General features: G+C 37.6%; 1 protein-coding gene across 2 annotated transcripts in view; it reads left to right on the top strand.

Moving 5' to 3' along the window:
- Window positions 1–17,728, top strand: part of SH3YL1 (SH3 and SYLF domain containing 1) — a 49,853-nt gene that overhangs the window by 10,793 nt on the left and 21,332 nt on the right. Inside the window, exons 2-9 of one of the 2 annotated variants that reach the window (XM_040599245.1) lie at window positions 1,244–1,354; window positions 2,357–2,470; window positions 2,956–3,020; window positions 5,707–5,819; window positions 8,369–8,497; window positions 10,283–10,445; window positions 11,120–11,192; window positions 11,910–11,966. In XM_040599245.1, the coding sequence (XP_040455179.1) occupies window positions 1,244–1,354; window positions 2,357–2,470; window positions 2,956–3,020; window positions 5,707–5,819; window positions 8,369–8,497; window positions 10,283–10,445; window positions 11,120–11,192; window positions 11,910–11,966 (825 nt within the window). The remainder of the gene's footprint in view (window positions 1–1,243; window positions 1,355–2,356; window positions 2,471–2,955; window positions 3,021–5,706; window positions 5,820–8,368; window positions 8,498–10,282; window positions 10,446–11,119; window positions 11,193–11,909; window positions 11,967–17,728) is intronic. The other variant, XM_040599246.1, reaches the window with a different exon arrangement.

Genomic DNA, 17,728 nt, shown 5'->3' with positions numbered 1-17,728 from the left:
GGTATGTCCAGACAGGAAAACAAGAATAATTTAAGTGATAGCTTTGAGGGGGTTTAGTAGATGTAGAAATTAAGGCTAACTCATACCTTTTTATCTACACTAAGGCCTCTTTTTGCAAATCTAGAGGTGAAACATTACTATACATACATAAAGTGATACTTATACTGTTGCAGAACATGAATATCTTATATTCTGTTCAGTAGTTATTAGTGACAGCAGTCTTCTGTAGAATTTATGATCTTGTGGATTTGGAGGGTAAATTTCAGGATTTTTTTTTTGTGTTTTCTACTGTAGTTTACAACTTTATAAAGCAAATATAATCTGTCCCTAATACCTGCTTTTTCTTCAGTCAAAATCTACAGAGGTGATTATGCTGCATCACACTGGAGAGAAAAAAAATTATAAGCCCTTCAGCAGGAAGCAGATTTCTAAAGGAAACTTCTTGGTCTGAAACAGAATTTTATTCACTTTCAGAACATGCTGCAAGTTTAGCTCTGTAAGAGAAGTCTGAAGAGATGGTAGCCTTTTGGTGTTCATTGGTCAACAGTTACCATTTTGAAGGACAGCAGAGTTTGTGGTGGTACAGAGAAGAGCAATTAGAGTGATCAGAGTGATGGTGCCTACCTTGAGATAAGAAAGCTGGGACTCCTGAAGAACTGGATAAGGCTGTGCAGGGCTGTGGCTATTTGTAAGAGTATGAAGGTAGTGGATAAGTTGAATGCAGTAGCTGTTCACCAGAATTCATGAGATTTGAACAAGCAGGCATTTGCTGTAACTACTAGATAATTTTGAATAGATCAAGTATTCTTTAAGTAGCAGGTAGTGAACCACTGCTGCAGGAATTCTGGAGGCAAAGAGTATCAGCAGGTTTGAGAAGTTATTAGACAAATTCGTATGCAATAAGCCAATAAATAAATAGTGACAGGAACAACTGAGGATGTATCTCCAATATCCTTGCTGTTAACCAGTGTGGATTCTTAGGAAGTACAACAGGAACAGATTGCAGAACAGAACTGGGCTTGTGTGCTCTTCCTTAGTGGTGTCTTCTGTTACAGCAATCAGAGACAAAATGTGGATCTGATGCAGAAGATCATTACTTACATTTGCTGTTTTGCCGTTTGTTTGGGTTACTCTCTATTTGTAAAAAATCACTTTTCCCATCTAAATTACACTGTTTTATTTTTATGTAAGCTATCCTGAACTGACCATAGATACAATTTCTTATTTCTTTTGTGTTTTACAGTGAATAACCCTATACCTTCCAACCTGAAGTCAGAAGCTAAAAAGGCAGCCAAAATATTACGAGAATTTACAGAAATAACTTCCAGAAATGGACCTGATAAAATCATACCTCGTGAGTAAAGAAAATGTTTTTATTCAGCTAAAACCTCCAGCACTCCCCTGTGTTGCACTCATGGTCTCTCTACCAATTCCCTCTGTTTTCACTGACCATAACATAGAGAGGAATGAAGATCTGGGGTGCTATAACTTGTGAAAACATTTTGGAAGGGGTTCAGTTTGCTGTGCTCTAGGCAGACATTACTTACTGGGAGAGATCTTTTGCACGTTAACAGCCACAGGGTATCTGCACAGAAAGGCTTCCCTGAGCGGTGGATGGACATGCTCACCCTGTGAATATCTGTTCTTAAGAGAAAACCTGGAATAGTAGCTCTAATTCTTGAATATCTGTGTTTATTAGAATTAGCTAGATGAAAATAAGTTGAAAGAAAGAGATGAGGGTATATTTCTCCTATGATAGTAATTAAGTACTCTCATTTGCTGCTGTCATCTTTATTTTTGCAATTGTTATACTGTGTTTTTCCTAGTATCTTCCTTCATCTGGTGTTGCTGTTTGTGGCTTGGAATTTATAACTGTTATGTACCAGAAGGTTTGTAATGAGACTTGCAGGATGATGACACTATTTGCCACAAACATTGTCTAATGGTATAAGCTGATTAGGCTGCTGTGTGTCACTGTGATTTAAATTCAGACTCCCCTCCTGCAAAAAACTGTAGAGACGTGGATGTCAACTATTCACTGCCTGTTTATCTTGTTAAAGGTACTCATATACAGCGTTTGTGGCAATAAGCAAACTAATTCAGTATGAGCTAACTGGAATAGGTGAAGCAGTTGTGATGATGTGGAGATCAGTGCAGGCTGATGTGACTTGTGATTAGCTTTGTGATTGACTGTGGAGTAGTCATCATAATCAGTTCAGGTTTTTTGCAGTTTTCTTTAAGCTTTTGCTTCAGTTATTTGACTCATATGTTCAAGATTGTTAAATGTAGAGTTTTATTTTCCCTTCTCTTAGAACTTCTCTTGCAAGATCTTGAATAAATGCTTTTGCTGTTTCAGCTCATGTGATAGCAAAAGCCAAAGGCCTTGCAGTTTTGTCCGTTATCAAAGCTGGATTTTTGGTGACAGCTCGAGGTGGAAGTGGAATTGTATTAGCTCGTCTTCCTAATGGAAGTAAGTGGATGTTTTCCTTTTGTACTTCATGGGAGAATGAAAAGAAAATTTCATTATAGTTTATTTTCATAGCATAAAACGAGTTGTGTCAGGAATCAAGCCAGTAGATGACAATGTCTGGCTTGAAAGCTGTTTTCAAAATTTTATACCTACTTTTGACCAGATATAAATGCTTTCAGTATCTTTGCAGAAAAAGACAAAATCTAAAAGCATGTAGTTTAAAACTCATTAGAAGAATGAATTATATCCAATGTGGACAACTATGATAAATTATTTGTAACAAAGACTTGTTTAGATCATGAAAGCTTGTATTCCTTAATTCCTTCTTGTGGGATAAACCAGTATAGTTATGTGATTCCATTGTAGTGGGTTTGAACATAGTTTTAAATAGAGAATTTGTTAGCACTTTTCTACTGTAATAATAAAATTAGTATTTCTTGTAACATGGTAAAAAATATGTGTATTTGTCTTGTTTTGCCTGACAGCCTGGTCTGCTCCTTCTGCAATAGGAATTGCTGGCCTTGGTGGTGGATTTGAAATTGGAATTGAGGTACAATTTTGCGTTTGAAATACTTGTTGGTAACTTTTTTGCAAGAATTTAAAATGCATTGACAAAGATCTAAAAGTTGGGGAAGTAGCAGAATATTTGTGTAAAAAAAAGCTATTATAGAAATCATTTATACAAGACAAACAAAATAAGGGGTTTGATACTATCAGTCTAATTGCTTGGAAAGATTTAAATGAAGTGACATAACAGCTATTTCCTCAATTTCTCACTTCCAGCAGACTGAGTTTTTCCCTGATGGAAAGCTTCCTGTAGTTGTTCACATAAAATCCAACTGGAGCTAATTAAAAATATCCTGTGCTTCATACTGTATCGAATGCTTTGTTAAAGAGGACTCCATCTTGCAAAAAAACAGTGAAAGAATTGAAGGTGGAGTAGAATGAAGCCTAGCTAATGTTATTGTACCCCCTGCATTTCCCACTCAAACTTGTGAGTTCACCCTTCTGTCTGGAAGCACCAAAACTGATGGTGCCTCCTCTGAAGGAATGCTACAGAAAATAAGCCATTCTTCAGCCAGCAGAAATGGTTTAAGTATGGGATTCTCAGCCTGTTCGGAGAAATACTATTGATCTGAGCCCTGACAGTGTTTTTCCTCTGTTTCTCGTCTCTTCTTCCTCACAGCTCCTTCACCCTTGTTTGCTTCTCCTGTTTCCCACCTAGCCTTCAGTCCTGTCCTTTTTTCTTTCTGTTCAGCTTCTGTTCTGATTCCCAGAGAAAATCAAAGTAACAGTATGCTGCCATCAAGTTCTCTTGCTGTGGGTGTTCAGCTCTTCAGCAGAATCCATGCATAGCTGATCGGGGTGGTCCACACCAGCCCCCAGTGTGTCTCCTACCACTAACCAGCTATCCCTGTCCTGACAGCCAGTCAGGTGGCACTCACATAATGAGCAACGGATCAGTATTTTATTGTCTTGTTATTGCTCACTGTGTGAGCTCAGGCATTATTGCTATGCGCTTTTTGAAGGATGCTGTGAATGCAAAAATATTAATTTTTGTAAGGGTTTTTCTTTGGTTTTCCTGACTACAGGATCTGAATGCATTACAAAACATTGAGTTTGAGGCCCAGGGTTTGTTTGGGTTTCTTTTGCTTTTATGACAATGAAACAGACTCTTCACATGCTCTGATTATTAAACTTTAGTCATCTCTATCTGATATTTTAGATAATGTAAGCACTTACTATTGATAATTCAATAATTTCAGTACAGAAGCTATTGCTGAGAGGGTGGTTTTTTCTGAGCAATGTTGTGCCCTTCACTGGAAATTTTGGTCAGCATACAAAACACTGTTTCCTTGCTGGCACTATTATAATACAATCTTACTTAGTTCTAGACAAGAGATGCTGTTCAGAAATAACTAAGTGGCTTGGGAGCCAAGAGTCCAATATCAGCATTCTTTTAGTCATATATAAACTTAAACCTTCTAGAAACGGGCTGAATTTTATTCCTGTAGGAGAGGTTATAGTTGGCATAGTTGTGGCAGTACTTATGGGCAGTTTTACACAACAAGAAGGAAATCACAGATTTCAGAAGTCATAGTAAACAACTTGGTAATTGAATTTTAAAATTGGTCTCTAATTTTATCTAAATGTTTTCCTTGAAGGTTTTCCTACTATGGATTTATTTAGCTTTAGCTGTGGGTAAGGGGAGGTAGCAGCATCCTGAATGAAATTTTCTCTCCATCCCTGGATGATTTAGAAAGTGCTCATCAACCATGTTTTGTTTGGGATGGGGTGGAGGTTACCAGGGGGATGATAACAACGGCCTCTCTTACACTATGTGTAATACTTTTGGGCCAGCCTTAATTTGCAAATAATCTGGTATTTCCTCTTCTATTCCCTGCTATCACTGTTTGGAATTTGGGGTAAGTTGAAAGTTTTTTCTGAACCTGGCTTTCCGTTCAAGTCCTTCAGATGAAAGATAAGCACAATAGTCCTTGGGTAGTCAAGATTTTGTTGAAAAGATAATCTATCACAGTAAGCTACAGAAGTGTAATCTACTCTGTCGAACAGGCTAGTACTGATGCAGTATTTTTATTTTGTTTAATACGTGTAGTGTGTTTACTGAGCTTTGAGGTAAGACAGAGTGATCTTTAGAGGATCATGCCTGTGTTTGAAAGACTTTTTCAGTCTTTGAAATGCTTCCTAGTTTGGGAAAAGAGTATTAGGAGAGTTTTATTACTATTAATAATTTCTGTTTACTAAGTTTTGTCTTGCTGTTATTAATTCAATTATGGAAGGATCAAAATTATTTTCTGTGATCCCTCTTCACATCTGAAAATGCCTTCGTAACTGTTTGAAAAAGGTGTCAAATATAAAAATCGATTAATTAGGAAATTTTGAATTAAAATAGGGTTTCTGTTGCAGCTGTTGTTTATCACATACTGACCATATCAGCACTTGAAAAAAAATTCAGTCAAATTTGATTTAAAATGTTTCAAAATACCTTGCAGAAAAAGAATCAAACTGTTTCAAAAGAAACTTTTACAAGAAATGAAGTAACTGTCTGAGAGAATGAGAGATTCTCTTTGAACTAAACCCTTGATAAATCTGGAGCTAGTTTTCATCTGCTGAAAGGAATACCTTCGATACTCCCACCTGTTTTCCTGCAAAATCCTGTGCCATTCTAACGGTCGTCTTTAAAAAGCGTAGTATTTTTATTTGATATTTTATAGGTTTCAGACTTAGTGATAATACTGAATCATGAAAGAGCAGTAGAAGCTTTTGCCAAAGGAGGGAATCTTACACTTGGAGGAAATCTTACTGTGGCAATTGGACCTCTGGGGAGGTGAGTAAAATGCTTCCTAATATAGGGTAGATATATATATGTGGTAGAATTAAATATGGAAGATAGCTTTTAAAGCTATACATAGGTATTGATGTGGCTTTTTTGGATATGTTACAAAACAACCTGGGCAACCTGTATGTTGACTGGACCATATTGTTTCTGTAGTTTACACCTTTTCAGTCAGTTGTTGCCTTTTTTTTTGTTTTTTTCCACTTTCCTGATAAAGACATTTATTAGAAGAAGGAAAGTGTTCTGAGGTTTAGTCTTTTTTTTTCAGGAGACAGGAGACTGCTTGGCCAGGCTTAATAAAGAGCACGGGTGCTACTGTGCCCGACTAACCTATTATTCCCATTAACCTATGGGTCTGTGCAGGGCTGCCTGATAGTAAATAAAATACACCAAATAATTACTTTTAAACCTGAAGTGGTAAAGTTAGCTTGCTTTGTTGGATGAGATGATATAATCATAGGATAATTTAAGTTGGAAGGGACCTTATCAGATTTCTACTCCAGCCTCCTGCTCAAAGTAAGGTCTGTTGCGACTTAAGATCAAGTTGCTCAGGCCTTTATTTCAGTGAGTCTTGAAAACCTCCAGAGATGGAGACTGCTTAGGCTCTCTGGGCAACATGCTCTACTGTTCAGCTGTCCTCATGGTAAGAAGTTTTGCCTTAAATCCAGTCAAAACATTTCTCATTTCAATTCATGTCCATAGCTTTTTATCTTTCTACTGTACACTGCTGTACAGAGCCTGGCTTTATATTCTTGGTTGCCTCTTCATAGATACTTGAAGGCTGCTGTTAGATTCCCCCTAAGTGTTTTCTTCTCCAGGCTGACCAAGCCCAGTTGCCTCAGGCTGTGCTCATGGGACATGTGCTTCCTTATGCCTTTTATTTTTTTAATGATTAAGTTTTTACTGGCAGTTTTTCACCTCTCCTGACAAAATAAAAGGATAAGGTGGTACCTATTCCACAGATGAGAGAGCGAGCTGTGGATCAGGGAGAGCAGTGAATGTCATCTGCCTTTCAAAGGCGTTCAGTATGCTGTTCTGCAACATCTCTGTGTCCAAGCTGGGACATTGTGGCCGCAGTGTCAGGGTGGGGCAGACTAGCGAACAGGCGAAAAACCAGACCATCAGGCCTGAAGAGTAGTGGTAAATGATTCATGTTGTACCTCTCTGCTTGATATTTTTATCGGTGATCTGGAGGAGCAGATGCAAAATATCCTCTCTAAGTTTGTGGATGACACTGAATCAGGGGGTTGCAGCTAATACACTGCAGGGTATGGCCATCCTTCAGAGCTATGGATCTAGAGAGTGTAGAAGAGAGATCTAACAGGAAACCTCATGAAACTAAACAAGGACAAATGCAGAGTTCTGCACCCTTGGTTGGATGAACCCTCTGCAGTTACATAGGCAGAGCCTGCCAGGCTGGGTGGCTGCCCTGTTGGGAAGTTGCTGGGGTCCTGGTGACAGTAAGCTGAGCCAGCAGTGCATCCTGACAGGAAAGGCAGTGAACAGTGTAAGGAACTGCATCAACAGAGCTGTAACCAGGAGATAAGGCAAGTGATTTTTCCTCTGCTTGACACTTCACAGACTGTGCCTAGAATATTGTGCTCAGTCCTGGCCCTGCAGTACAAGAAAGGTGTTTATAAATTTGATTGCATGCAGTGAATGGCTATCAAGGTGGCCAGCGACACAGAGCACATGAACAATGAGACTTATTTAACCTGGGAGGAGAGAAGACCTTGAGGTCTTCTAAGAGAACTGCATTCCCAACAGGGGATCACCAAGAAGATAGACACCGATTCTTTACTGACGTTCAGGGCAAGACAGTGAGAGATGCTAGTCATAAACTGGAACAAGGAAGGTTCTGACTGTATATGAGAGAAAAAAAAATTCAACATTAGTATAATTGAGCACTGACACAGGTTGCTCAGAATGTCTGAAATCTATGTCGTTGGAAGTCTTCAAAAACTGGCCAGAGCAACCTGATATCAGTTTGATGTATCCATTTTGAGCAGGAGGCTGGACTGGCTGCCTGCCTGAGGTATTTTCAGACCGAAAACATCTTCTGATCATATGTAGGATAAAACTTGTAACCTTCCAATTCTGTTGGGGTCTGATAAGGCCTTACTTGCTGTTTTGGGCACCATAAACTCAAGGAGGATTTGGATATATTGAGTAGAGTTCCAAGTCACCACAAACATAATCAGAACATTTTAAAAAATTATTATAACATAGGTTAACCATTTTTAGACTTCTGAATGCAAGAGAAATTCTAACGTGAAGTGTTCACATGAGGCAACATTGTTTTGTGCTTCAGAGGAAACCTTACCAAACAATTTAAATTACCTTGAACTGGGTCCTGTCTGAAACAAGACCTGAAAATAGATTTCAGGTCTGGCCCACTTGAATAAGTTCTGTAGAGTTTGTAAGAACAGAGGGAAGTAAAGCTCTTACTGACTTTTGGTAGGATTAAAATAAAAAGATAATTGCTGTTCATGTTGCAAAGCCATATTGAAGAATGTCAATCAAAATGTTTTTCCTTCTAGAAACTTAGAAGGGGATGTTGCCCTGAGAAGCTCTGCTGCTGTCTATACATACTGCAAATCTCGAGGACTGTTTGCAGGTGTATCTCTGGAAGGAACATGTTTAATTGAAAGGAAAGAAACAAATCGCAAGTAAGTTCTCTTCAAATCTACAACATTCATTGAATGCATAATGGCAAAATTAACTAGGACACATTCACTTTGGAAAAAGTTTGATGTCAGAACATACTGTGCTGAGTTTAGAGTTTCTTGAGGGACAAAGTTTTCTTCAATTTAGACATCTTGCAGTGGGTATTGAGATGACACTGAATGTTTAGACATTGTATGTTGGTGGGTTGACCTTGGCTACTCAGCAGATACCAAGCAAACTGCTCTGTCACTCCTCCAAACAGGATGGGAGGAAACAAAGTAGGATGACAATGGGTTGAAGTAAAGGCAGGGAGATCACTTACCGATTACTGTCTTGAGCAAAAAAACCTTCAACTTGGGGAAATTGATTTAATTTATTGCCAGTTAATATGAGAGTAGGATAATGAGAAATAAGAACAAACAAAAAAAACCCACACCACCTTCTCCTCACCCTTCTCATCTTCCTGGGCTCAACTTCACTCCCAGCTTCTGTTTCCTCCCACTGAGCAGCACAGGGGGACTGGGAATAGGGGTTGCGATCAGTTCATCACACGTCTCTGCTGCTCCTTCCTCCTCACGCTCTTTCCCTGCTCCAGCATGGGGTCCCTTTCACGGGAGAAAGTCCTTTGTGAAATTCTCCAGCATGGGTCCTTTCCATAGCCTGCAGTTCTTCATGAACTGTTCCAGTGTGGGTCCTTTCCACAAGGTGCAGTCCTCCAGGAACAGACTGCTCCAGTGTGGGTCTCCCACAACGTTACAGGTCCTCACAGAAAACCTGCTATTGTGTGGGCTCCTCTCCACAGGTCCTGCCAGGAGCCTGCTCCAGTATAGGCTTCCCATGGGGTCACAGCCTCCTTTGGTCATCCACCTGCTCTGACATGGGGTGCTCCATGGGCTGCAGGTGGATAACTGCTCCACCGTTAACCTCAATGGGCTGCAGGGGACAGCCTGCCTCACCATGGTCTTCACCATGGGCTGCAGGGGAATCTCTGCTCCAGCACCTGGAGTGCCTCCTCACCCTCCTTTTGCACTGACAGAGTTGTCTCACTCACATATTCTTACTCATCCCTACCAGTTCCTACCCCTTACTAAAACGGTGCCATCTAAACCCAACACAGTACTGTAGAAGACATGTATTGAGGTATGCACTGCATAATAAGAAATACTGTTTTCAAACAAACAACAAAAAAAGAATTGGTGTAGAGTGCCACTGAACTGGAGGAAATAGCCAGCTTATGGAATGCTGCTTCCTTGGTGCAGCCTGTTAAGTTTAAATTATAAGGAGTCTCTGAGCATCTGGCACTCGGTGTTCTGGGTTTATGAAAACTTTGATTCTGCTAATAGCAGCAAAGGCTAACACTGATCTTCATGACAGCATGTTAATAACTTTTAGCTATCTCCATTCATAAAATTAAGGCTCCCGTGTTTCCATTAAGGCATTTTGCTATGTCATTAAGGAATATATTACAGTGATTTGAAAAGTGGTCTGTGTTTCTTCAGTTTGCTTTGTGATTGGCTTTCAGATGGTCTAGTTGATGCATACTTGCATGACCAGGAGCAAAATACTACTCGTAAAGAACATTTTGAAATAAGGTGGTAGGTAGGCATTCAAGTTTGCTACAATTAATTATTATTACAAATGTACAGCATTGAACTAGTTCTGTCTTTTCTCAATAGAAGATCAGTAGGAAAATGCAGGGCCAGGGACCTGGGGGAAACATTCGCACGAGATGAATTTACCTAGACATTGAAATGTAATGATAATCAAATACTTTTCTTTTGTATCAGGTTTTATGGACAGGATATTCGTGCTAGCGCAATCTTACTTGGTGATGTGCCTTTTCCTGGTCAAGCAGAAGATCTTTATGAAACTCTAGCATCCTTCACTGAAGTATATGAAAATGAAGAGCAAAAAAATAATCCAGGAAAAGCTGTAAGGGAACAAAGACGGGTTTGTGCACCTCTTTTTCACATAGGCTTTTTCTATTACTGAACTGTTCCTTGCTAGGAGTAATGTTGATGTTCATGTGGCATTCTTAACATCTCTATTGGATGCTTAAAGGCAGAACACATTGCAAATGCTGCATGGGAGTAATACATTCGTTCAAGTATTGCCCTTGTAGGCTCTTTTGGACATGAATGATATTGATTTTGCTTTGCATCCTCCAGAATAACAAAGTATACCCTTGTTTTTATAATAGTGCATAATAAAATCTGAGGTGATGATTAGAAAAGTTTGTTTGACTATTCCTAATCAAGATAATCTGCAAATAATAAGCATACTAGGTTTGACGTGGATATTATAATTTTCCTGCTTTTTCTGTCTTTCACTCAATCACATTTACAATACAATACTAAGACTGTAGAACATGTTTTCTTGTAGATGCTGATGTTACTTACAGGCAGTCATTTACCTTTATCTTTGTTAAACCTGTAGTGAGTTACTTCACAGTCATGCATATGTCGCTAGTTCTTTAGTATGTTTCTCAAGTTCGTACAGTTTCAGTAGAGAAAGTGATTTTATTTTGTGTTTTTCAGTGTAACTTGACATACCTCTAGTCTCTGAAGTTGCAATCTACTTCCAGGTCTGATACGACTTTTTGTAAAAAAATTTGTATATTTTAGGTAAATGACCCACCTGCTAGGCCATCATCAAGACCAGAGCCACCTAAACCTGCTGTGAGACCAACACCACCAGGTTAAAAACATTTTGATAATAATTAATTTATTCCCTATATAAAAATAAAGCATTAAAGATAAGGAATGTTACACAATTATTATAGTAGTATCTGACTCTAAAAATATTTTGCTAATACTCTTCCTTGGGAAGCATGTTGGAATAGTGCCATGAATGATAAAGGGTAAAGGTTTTGTTTGTTTCATATTAACAAACTTTCTCACTGACAGATTTGCTATAGATACAGCGTATGTATAGTTACAGAAGCATGTAATAGTTCAAAGGAAGCATTCATGTTTATTGAATATGTAAAAGCCCCATGGTTCAATGAAACTTCTTAGTAAAAACAGTAGTCCTACTAGAAACTGCTAGTCTTATTTCTAGAAACTTCTGGCTTCTAGGAAACTTAGTTTCTCTTTTAGGTTGTCGTTACCTTTCAATAGGTAGAGGTCTTCCAGTAGAGCAGAGGCAGCAGAGTTTTGGCTCTGTAACAGTTTGTTACTTGTCTACCTAAGTGCTCTCATTGAAAGTGAGGCTTTACTGTGCAGCTTTTGTTGTTAACTTGATTTATTTCTGTGGACAAGGATATAAGGCAAGGCCCTTACTTGTTTCTTCTGTACTGCTCCTTAGATAACTGCAATAATTTTGTAACTATTGAACATGTATTAGAAAAGTAGTATATGAAATAAGCAATATGTTAGTATATCATATAACTTGCTACTTTATTTTCTTTTTCAGCTAAAAAGAATACAAACAAACTGTATCCTGAACTTCCAAATGATTATGCCTCTCTGAGTGAGTACTAAGCATACACGTACTTTATTAATGCAGTGTGGAATCTGAGAAGACGTAGAAGTACTGTAGAAGACCTCTAACAGTAGCTGGCCATGTGTGTTTTTCTTTATTGTCCATGTGTTAAAATAAGATGCATGCCTTGTATGCGTTCCTGAAAATATTCGTAACTGTGAATCTTACTCCCAGGCTTTATATTCCAACAACCATGTTCTTTTTCTGAACAGCAAAGCTCTTTTGCTTGATTTGGTGAGCTTGAAAAATGCTGGTTTATGTTACCATCTAATTGAAGTGAAAAAGAAAGCTGATGTAACAAGCTTGTGTCCAAGTCCTTATGCAAGGTACTATGACTCCTCTTCTAATTAAAAGTGCTTCCACAGGTCATATCTGATTATGCTGGCATAAACATAGATTTCCATTGCAGTTACACTCCTTGAAGTTTTTGTATTGAGTTGAGGTAACTGCATTATACTACAAAGATACTACTTGTTCGTTGTTCAGTTCTGATTCTCTTAAGCTTAAAGCAGTTTCAGCTCTAATAGGAGAATCTTACTCTGTAGTATTTGTAATGTAACTCTTGAACTGTGAGACCCATCATCTGCAAACTTGTGACCTGTTAGGGAAAATTTTATAACAAAAGTGGTTATGTTCATTTGGCTGCTGTAGTGTTCTCTCCTACCAGGAGTCTCATCTTTCACAGGTAAAAGACTGTTAGCTGTTTCAAATTTGGTGAAATAAATTATTCGCCCATGAAATATATTCTCAATTTGATAAATAAATGCTTTAGTGGTCTCTTCTAAGTGGTCTCTACTATGACCAAGGCCTTCCATATTTTACACTTATATATATGTTTATATGTATGTGAATATGTACACACATTTTCATACATTGCATGCACTACTTGGAAATAAAATTAAATAAAACCTCTCTTTTTTTACTGTTGAAAATGTAGCTAAAATCAAGCTTGATAATAGATCACAGTGAAGAGTATTTCAGGCAGAGTACTGTGATTTAACACAGTATTTAAACACTGTTGTCTGAAGGCCAAAATCATGAACGCAGTTTTTATTTCTTGGTTCATGTAAATAGAGATTTTCACTAAAAATTAAGATGTTATATGTGTCATTTTCTTTATATTCTCCTTCATATCTTCTCTCTATGTGTGGCATTGATGTGTGTGTCTGTTGAGGGCACCAGCATAGGAGGATCTTAAGCTGAGCTGTTGATGTGACTTCTGCAGATCAGAGACTTCCTGAGAATCAAAATTTGCTATTGTGCTGTAGCACTTTTACCATGAAAAGTGTGATGATTCTAGTGATCTGTACTCAGTAGCTGTCATCCAAAACCAAAGAAAAATTGGTCTTCTGGTCATTAAAACTAAATTTTCCCAGTCTTAAAAAAAAACTGACCAACTGAGAAGTTGTTTCTAAAGCAGCAGGAAAAACTTGCACACACATTTGCTATACTAAAAAGAGTGTTCTTCCATTCAGGTGCAAGTAAAAAGGTAAAAATCTTCTAGTGTCATTTGTTGATGGCTTTCAAGATTCATTGAAGTCAAAATGTAGACTCAATCAGTCTGCTACTGAGGATTCCTAATGATTTCTAGAAATACACAAGTTTATCTTTCAGCAGTGTAAGAGGCAGTAGGATCTTGTGTAAATGACACTTTCTGCAAGAAATCTTGTTTTGTAAATTTCTGTTGACCTTACAAGCTTGGCATGGTATATTTTGCTTTCTGTGGCAGACTCTATTTCCATAGGTAACAGTTCAAATGCTGTCTGAATCCACAGAAGTGGTATATGTTTCTGAAGGCTGAGGAATTGGTCTATCAGAGGGAAAAAATCAAAGTTGAAGTCAGTTCCCCTGAGTGTCTCAATACTGTAGCCTACATGCATGTTGGTGGGGGGCTGGAAGAAGGTTGCAGTCCCTCTCACATCAGTAACAAAGGGTGTATTAATGCTGTGTGATAGACTACAAGGAGCCTTAAGGCCATACCTCCTGTCAATAATCTCTTCCTGCCTGCTTATAGTCCAGATGATTTCAACAGAAGCTGTTACTTGTACTAGCCAATCTTTATTGCAGGATTAGTTGCTGCAACGGATGTTCTGCAGTAATTTGAAAAAAAAAAAAAAAAGGTTCAACATTTTTTGTGTCTTTCTAGTTTTTAAAAAAAGTTTTTAGATAACTAATAAAAGAGTGCTTGGAACTAATCTTTAGGAAGCTACATTTGGTGTGTAGTGGCTGCTGCAGGAGTAGATCTTGATGTTGAGTAACAAGCCTGTCTGGGTTGCCAGTAGTAAGGACTTGCTTTTGAGCAGAGAGGGGGCTGTTTGGATTTGTGTTATGAGGCTTTGCTTTTGCAACAGTAACAAAAGTAGTAGAAAGGTTGAAATAATTAATTCTTCTCATTAGTTGGAAGAAGAGCTAGACTTGTGGATGAAACATTTTTAATTATTTTATGTGGACCTGAATTATCTAGATAGGTAATGTAATATAACCGATGTCAAATGCAAGAAGGACGTTAAATGAAAAACATGTTTTTCTAAATTGATAGTATGATACTTGAACTCAAATGCAAGTAGATTTTTTTCATGTAACTGAATAATACTTAAGGTAATTCACTTAGTTGTAAAATCAGGTTCAGTAATGCTTTAAAATGTTTCCAGAACCTTGGAAATACCACAAATATTTGTAAAAAAAAATAAAAAAAATAATATGTAGACACTTTTTACAATTAAAAAAACCCCAACAACAATAACTAATAGCTGATACAGTTATTGTGATTCAGTGAAGTATGAAGTTTCTACAGTAGTTGAGATTTTTCTGGAGACTGTTCAGACAAAGAAATTAAATTTGCTTATGAGTATGAAAGTTCATGCCTCCTCCCTTACTAGAATTAGGGACTTTTGGCTTAATTTTTCTACTTGTCCCCTCCATGTTGTACAAGCTAGTAAAATGTCCTTCCAAACTTTATTACCACAATCTAGCTTTACTTTATCAGGATAGAAGGTTTCTGTGGAGTTCTGTACTACTTTGGTAACATCAATGACTTGTGGTTCTTTAGTGGACTACTTGGGCACTGTAGAGTCAAAAGAAGTTTATTAGGACAATTTTTTTAGATACGTGAGGTTGACAGTTTGTCACACTAGAATATCTAATCCTAAATACTTAGGTTTTCATTAGTGTCATGATTTCTAGTTATTTCTGCTTGGGATTCTGCCATGGAGCAGCAAGTAATCAAAAATGTCGATAAATTGTTACTTGACTTACCTGTCTGTCCTCCTAACTGCTGAATACTGTACAATTCTGGAAACGTTGCAGTGATGCAATTTGCCAGTTGAACTGGTAGCAGGAGTAGCGATCTGCTGGTAAATGTAGGAGCTGAGGTAGAGTGGCGGGAACTGAATCATTAACAGGCAATTTGTTCAGAATCAGAAGTCAGATATTGTTTTCACTTTTTCTTCAGCTCAGCTAATCAGAAAAGGACTGGTTCACGTGTTTGGAAAAGAATCACTTAAAACTGCTAAGATGTTGAAACAATCAGGAAACAGATTGAGGCAGGAATGGAGATTTTTATATTTCTCTCAGAAACACTGCTTTTCTTACCTTCCACAAGTACTCAAAGCAAATATTTTTAAATTTTATCTTGGGGGAAAATGTGAGCCCTTTTCTTTTGACTTTTTGAACTGAATAAATTATCTGTCTGCAGACATTGAACTCTTAGGACTATTGTGCATAAAATTATCACACCCAAACTTGATTGCAGAAAACGTTTATCAAAAAACCAAACGAAATATGAATTGTAACTATTTTTTTCAGCAGAAACTTTTCACTTTGAAAATTATATTAAAATATTAACAGATTGTTACTGCCCCATTAGGCATATATTTGTATTCTTACATACTGAAAGAAGTGCTATGTCAAGCCTACTGATGAAGACGGAGGCAGATGAGAAATTTGTCACTGTTTTTAAGAAGCCAAAAAAACCCTCCTTCCTTCAATGATGGTTTGAGTGATTTGTCAACTCGTTATTAAAAATTCATGCCTTCCCATATGAATTTGTCTGCAGCTTTCAGACAGTGATGTTTGTGGCTTTCTTCACTGTATTAAAGAGCCCTTTCCTACCCAGAGGGGGTTTTTTTTGTTCACCTCTTGTTCCCTTTGAGACACTTGTGCTGTAATCAAATCACCTTTTGATCTTCCTTGATCTTTCTTTTGATTGCTAAACAGATTGATGAGCTCTTTGTCATAAGTCATTTTCTCTTTCCTCTCAGATTTTAAGTAGCGCTACGAATAGTGAATACTGAGATGTGAGCTCACTGAGATCAATAAGGTTTGGGCTCCTAAAAGCTATAATGAATTTGGACTAAACTCCAGTCCTTACCATTTATATTATTTATTTATTCATTTATTAATCTTACATATTGCTGCTCTATGTTAAAACAGTTGAGATACTGTCAACCCTTTTTGATTAGGTGGTACCATGAGGTTGTGGTAGACTTAATTGTGTTGACTAAATCCCTCTCAGAGCTGCTGCCTTTCATGGTTACAGTTCTCCAGGGATCAGGTCTTGCCCAATTCTCTATAATTTCAGAGATGATTTCAATGTTTCTTTCGGTAACCTATGAATGCCAGATGGTTCAGTAGATCTATGAAAATATGTTTGCAGTGAGAATTTCAAGACAGGTTTTCATGCCTCCCTAAGTATATTTTTGTCAAGGAAACTTGAGGGTCTGTGTGTGAATGTCTTTTTGTTAGTACAGTATGGTGTGCGTGGCTGGGTTTGGGGTTTTTTGTGGCCAGTTACAAACATGTTAACTAAGCCAACACAATTACACGAACTAAGAATTCATAGAATGCTTCTGAAGTAAAAAGCTTTAAAAAAATGTATCTTGCAGCTCTCTCAGGGCAATAGCATAATCTTACTTGTGACTCCACCTCCTGTTTCACTTATTTTACTTGCATGCCTGTTCTGCAGCTCAGTTTCCATCTGACTTATGATCTTGTTATTTATAGAGCTGCTACCCTGTAAGATATTGATCAATTTCAGGGAAAAGACAAAATATAACCTGGAACGTGAACGTGATTCTAGCTGTCTGTGCATTAATTAATACCTCTGTACCTCTAAGTGTACAGCTGAACTTGTTTAAACACAATGTAGTGAAACAATAGACATTTTAGATAGAGCTGCTGAAAGAGAGCATTACCCTATGTGCATGCAAATTTAAATAGGCTTGCTTGGCTAAATGTGTATTGCAACAATCACTTTATTTTTCTGATATGCTTCTCGACTTAATTTTAACAAACTAGTATTACTTGGAACAACTGAAAATTAACTAGAAATCTAACATACAGGTATTTATGTCAGCCATGCAGTTCCACATTGAGAAATACCCTTGACAAAAATAAATACTAAGAACTGCACAGCAAGAGAAATGTAAGTGTGCCCAGATCTCCTTTTGATAAGTGTCTTTTGAATTGGGCATTTTTATTGTAATTAAGACTAAAAGCCACAATAGTAGCGTAAAAGTACTTCATCAGTTTTGGAGCCAATAAAATTCAGGTATCTCTGTGGTCTCAGGCTAACTTTTTCCCCAGTGTAATACCTGAATTTTTGCTTTTTCTTTGTTGTCAGAAAACATACGTGTAATGTCTGCCTTCCTAGAATATTGTCAATATTGCAGTTGTTGCTTCTGTCTGTTCTGGATCAAGATGATTTTAAATGGTGTCATCATTCTGAAGATTTATTTGGCAGCTTGAATTGT

This window comes from Falco naumanni, chromosome 6 (genome assembly GCF_017639655.2).
Source record: "Falco naumanni isolate bFalNau1 chromosome 6, bFalNau1.pat, whole genome shotgun sequence".
Lineage (NCBI taxonomy): Eukaryota > Metazoa > Chordata > Aves > Falconiformes > Falconidae > Falco > Falco naumanni.
Note: the sequence above shows the minus strand (reverse complement) of the source record. Positions and strands in the feature narration are given on the sequence as shown.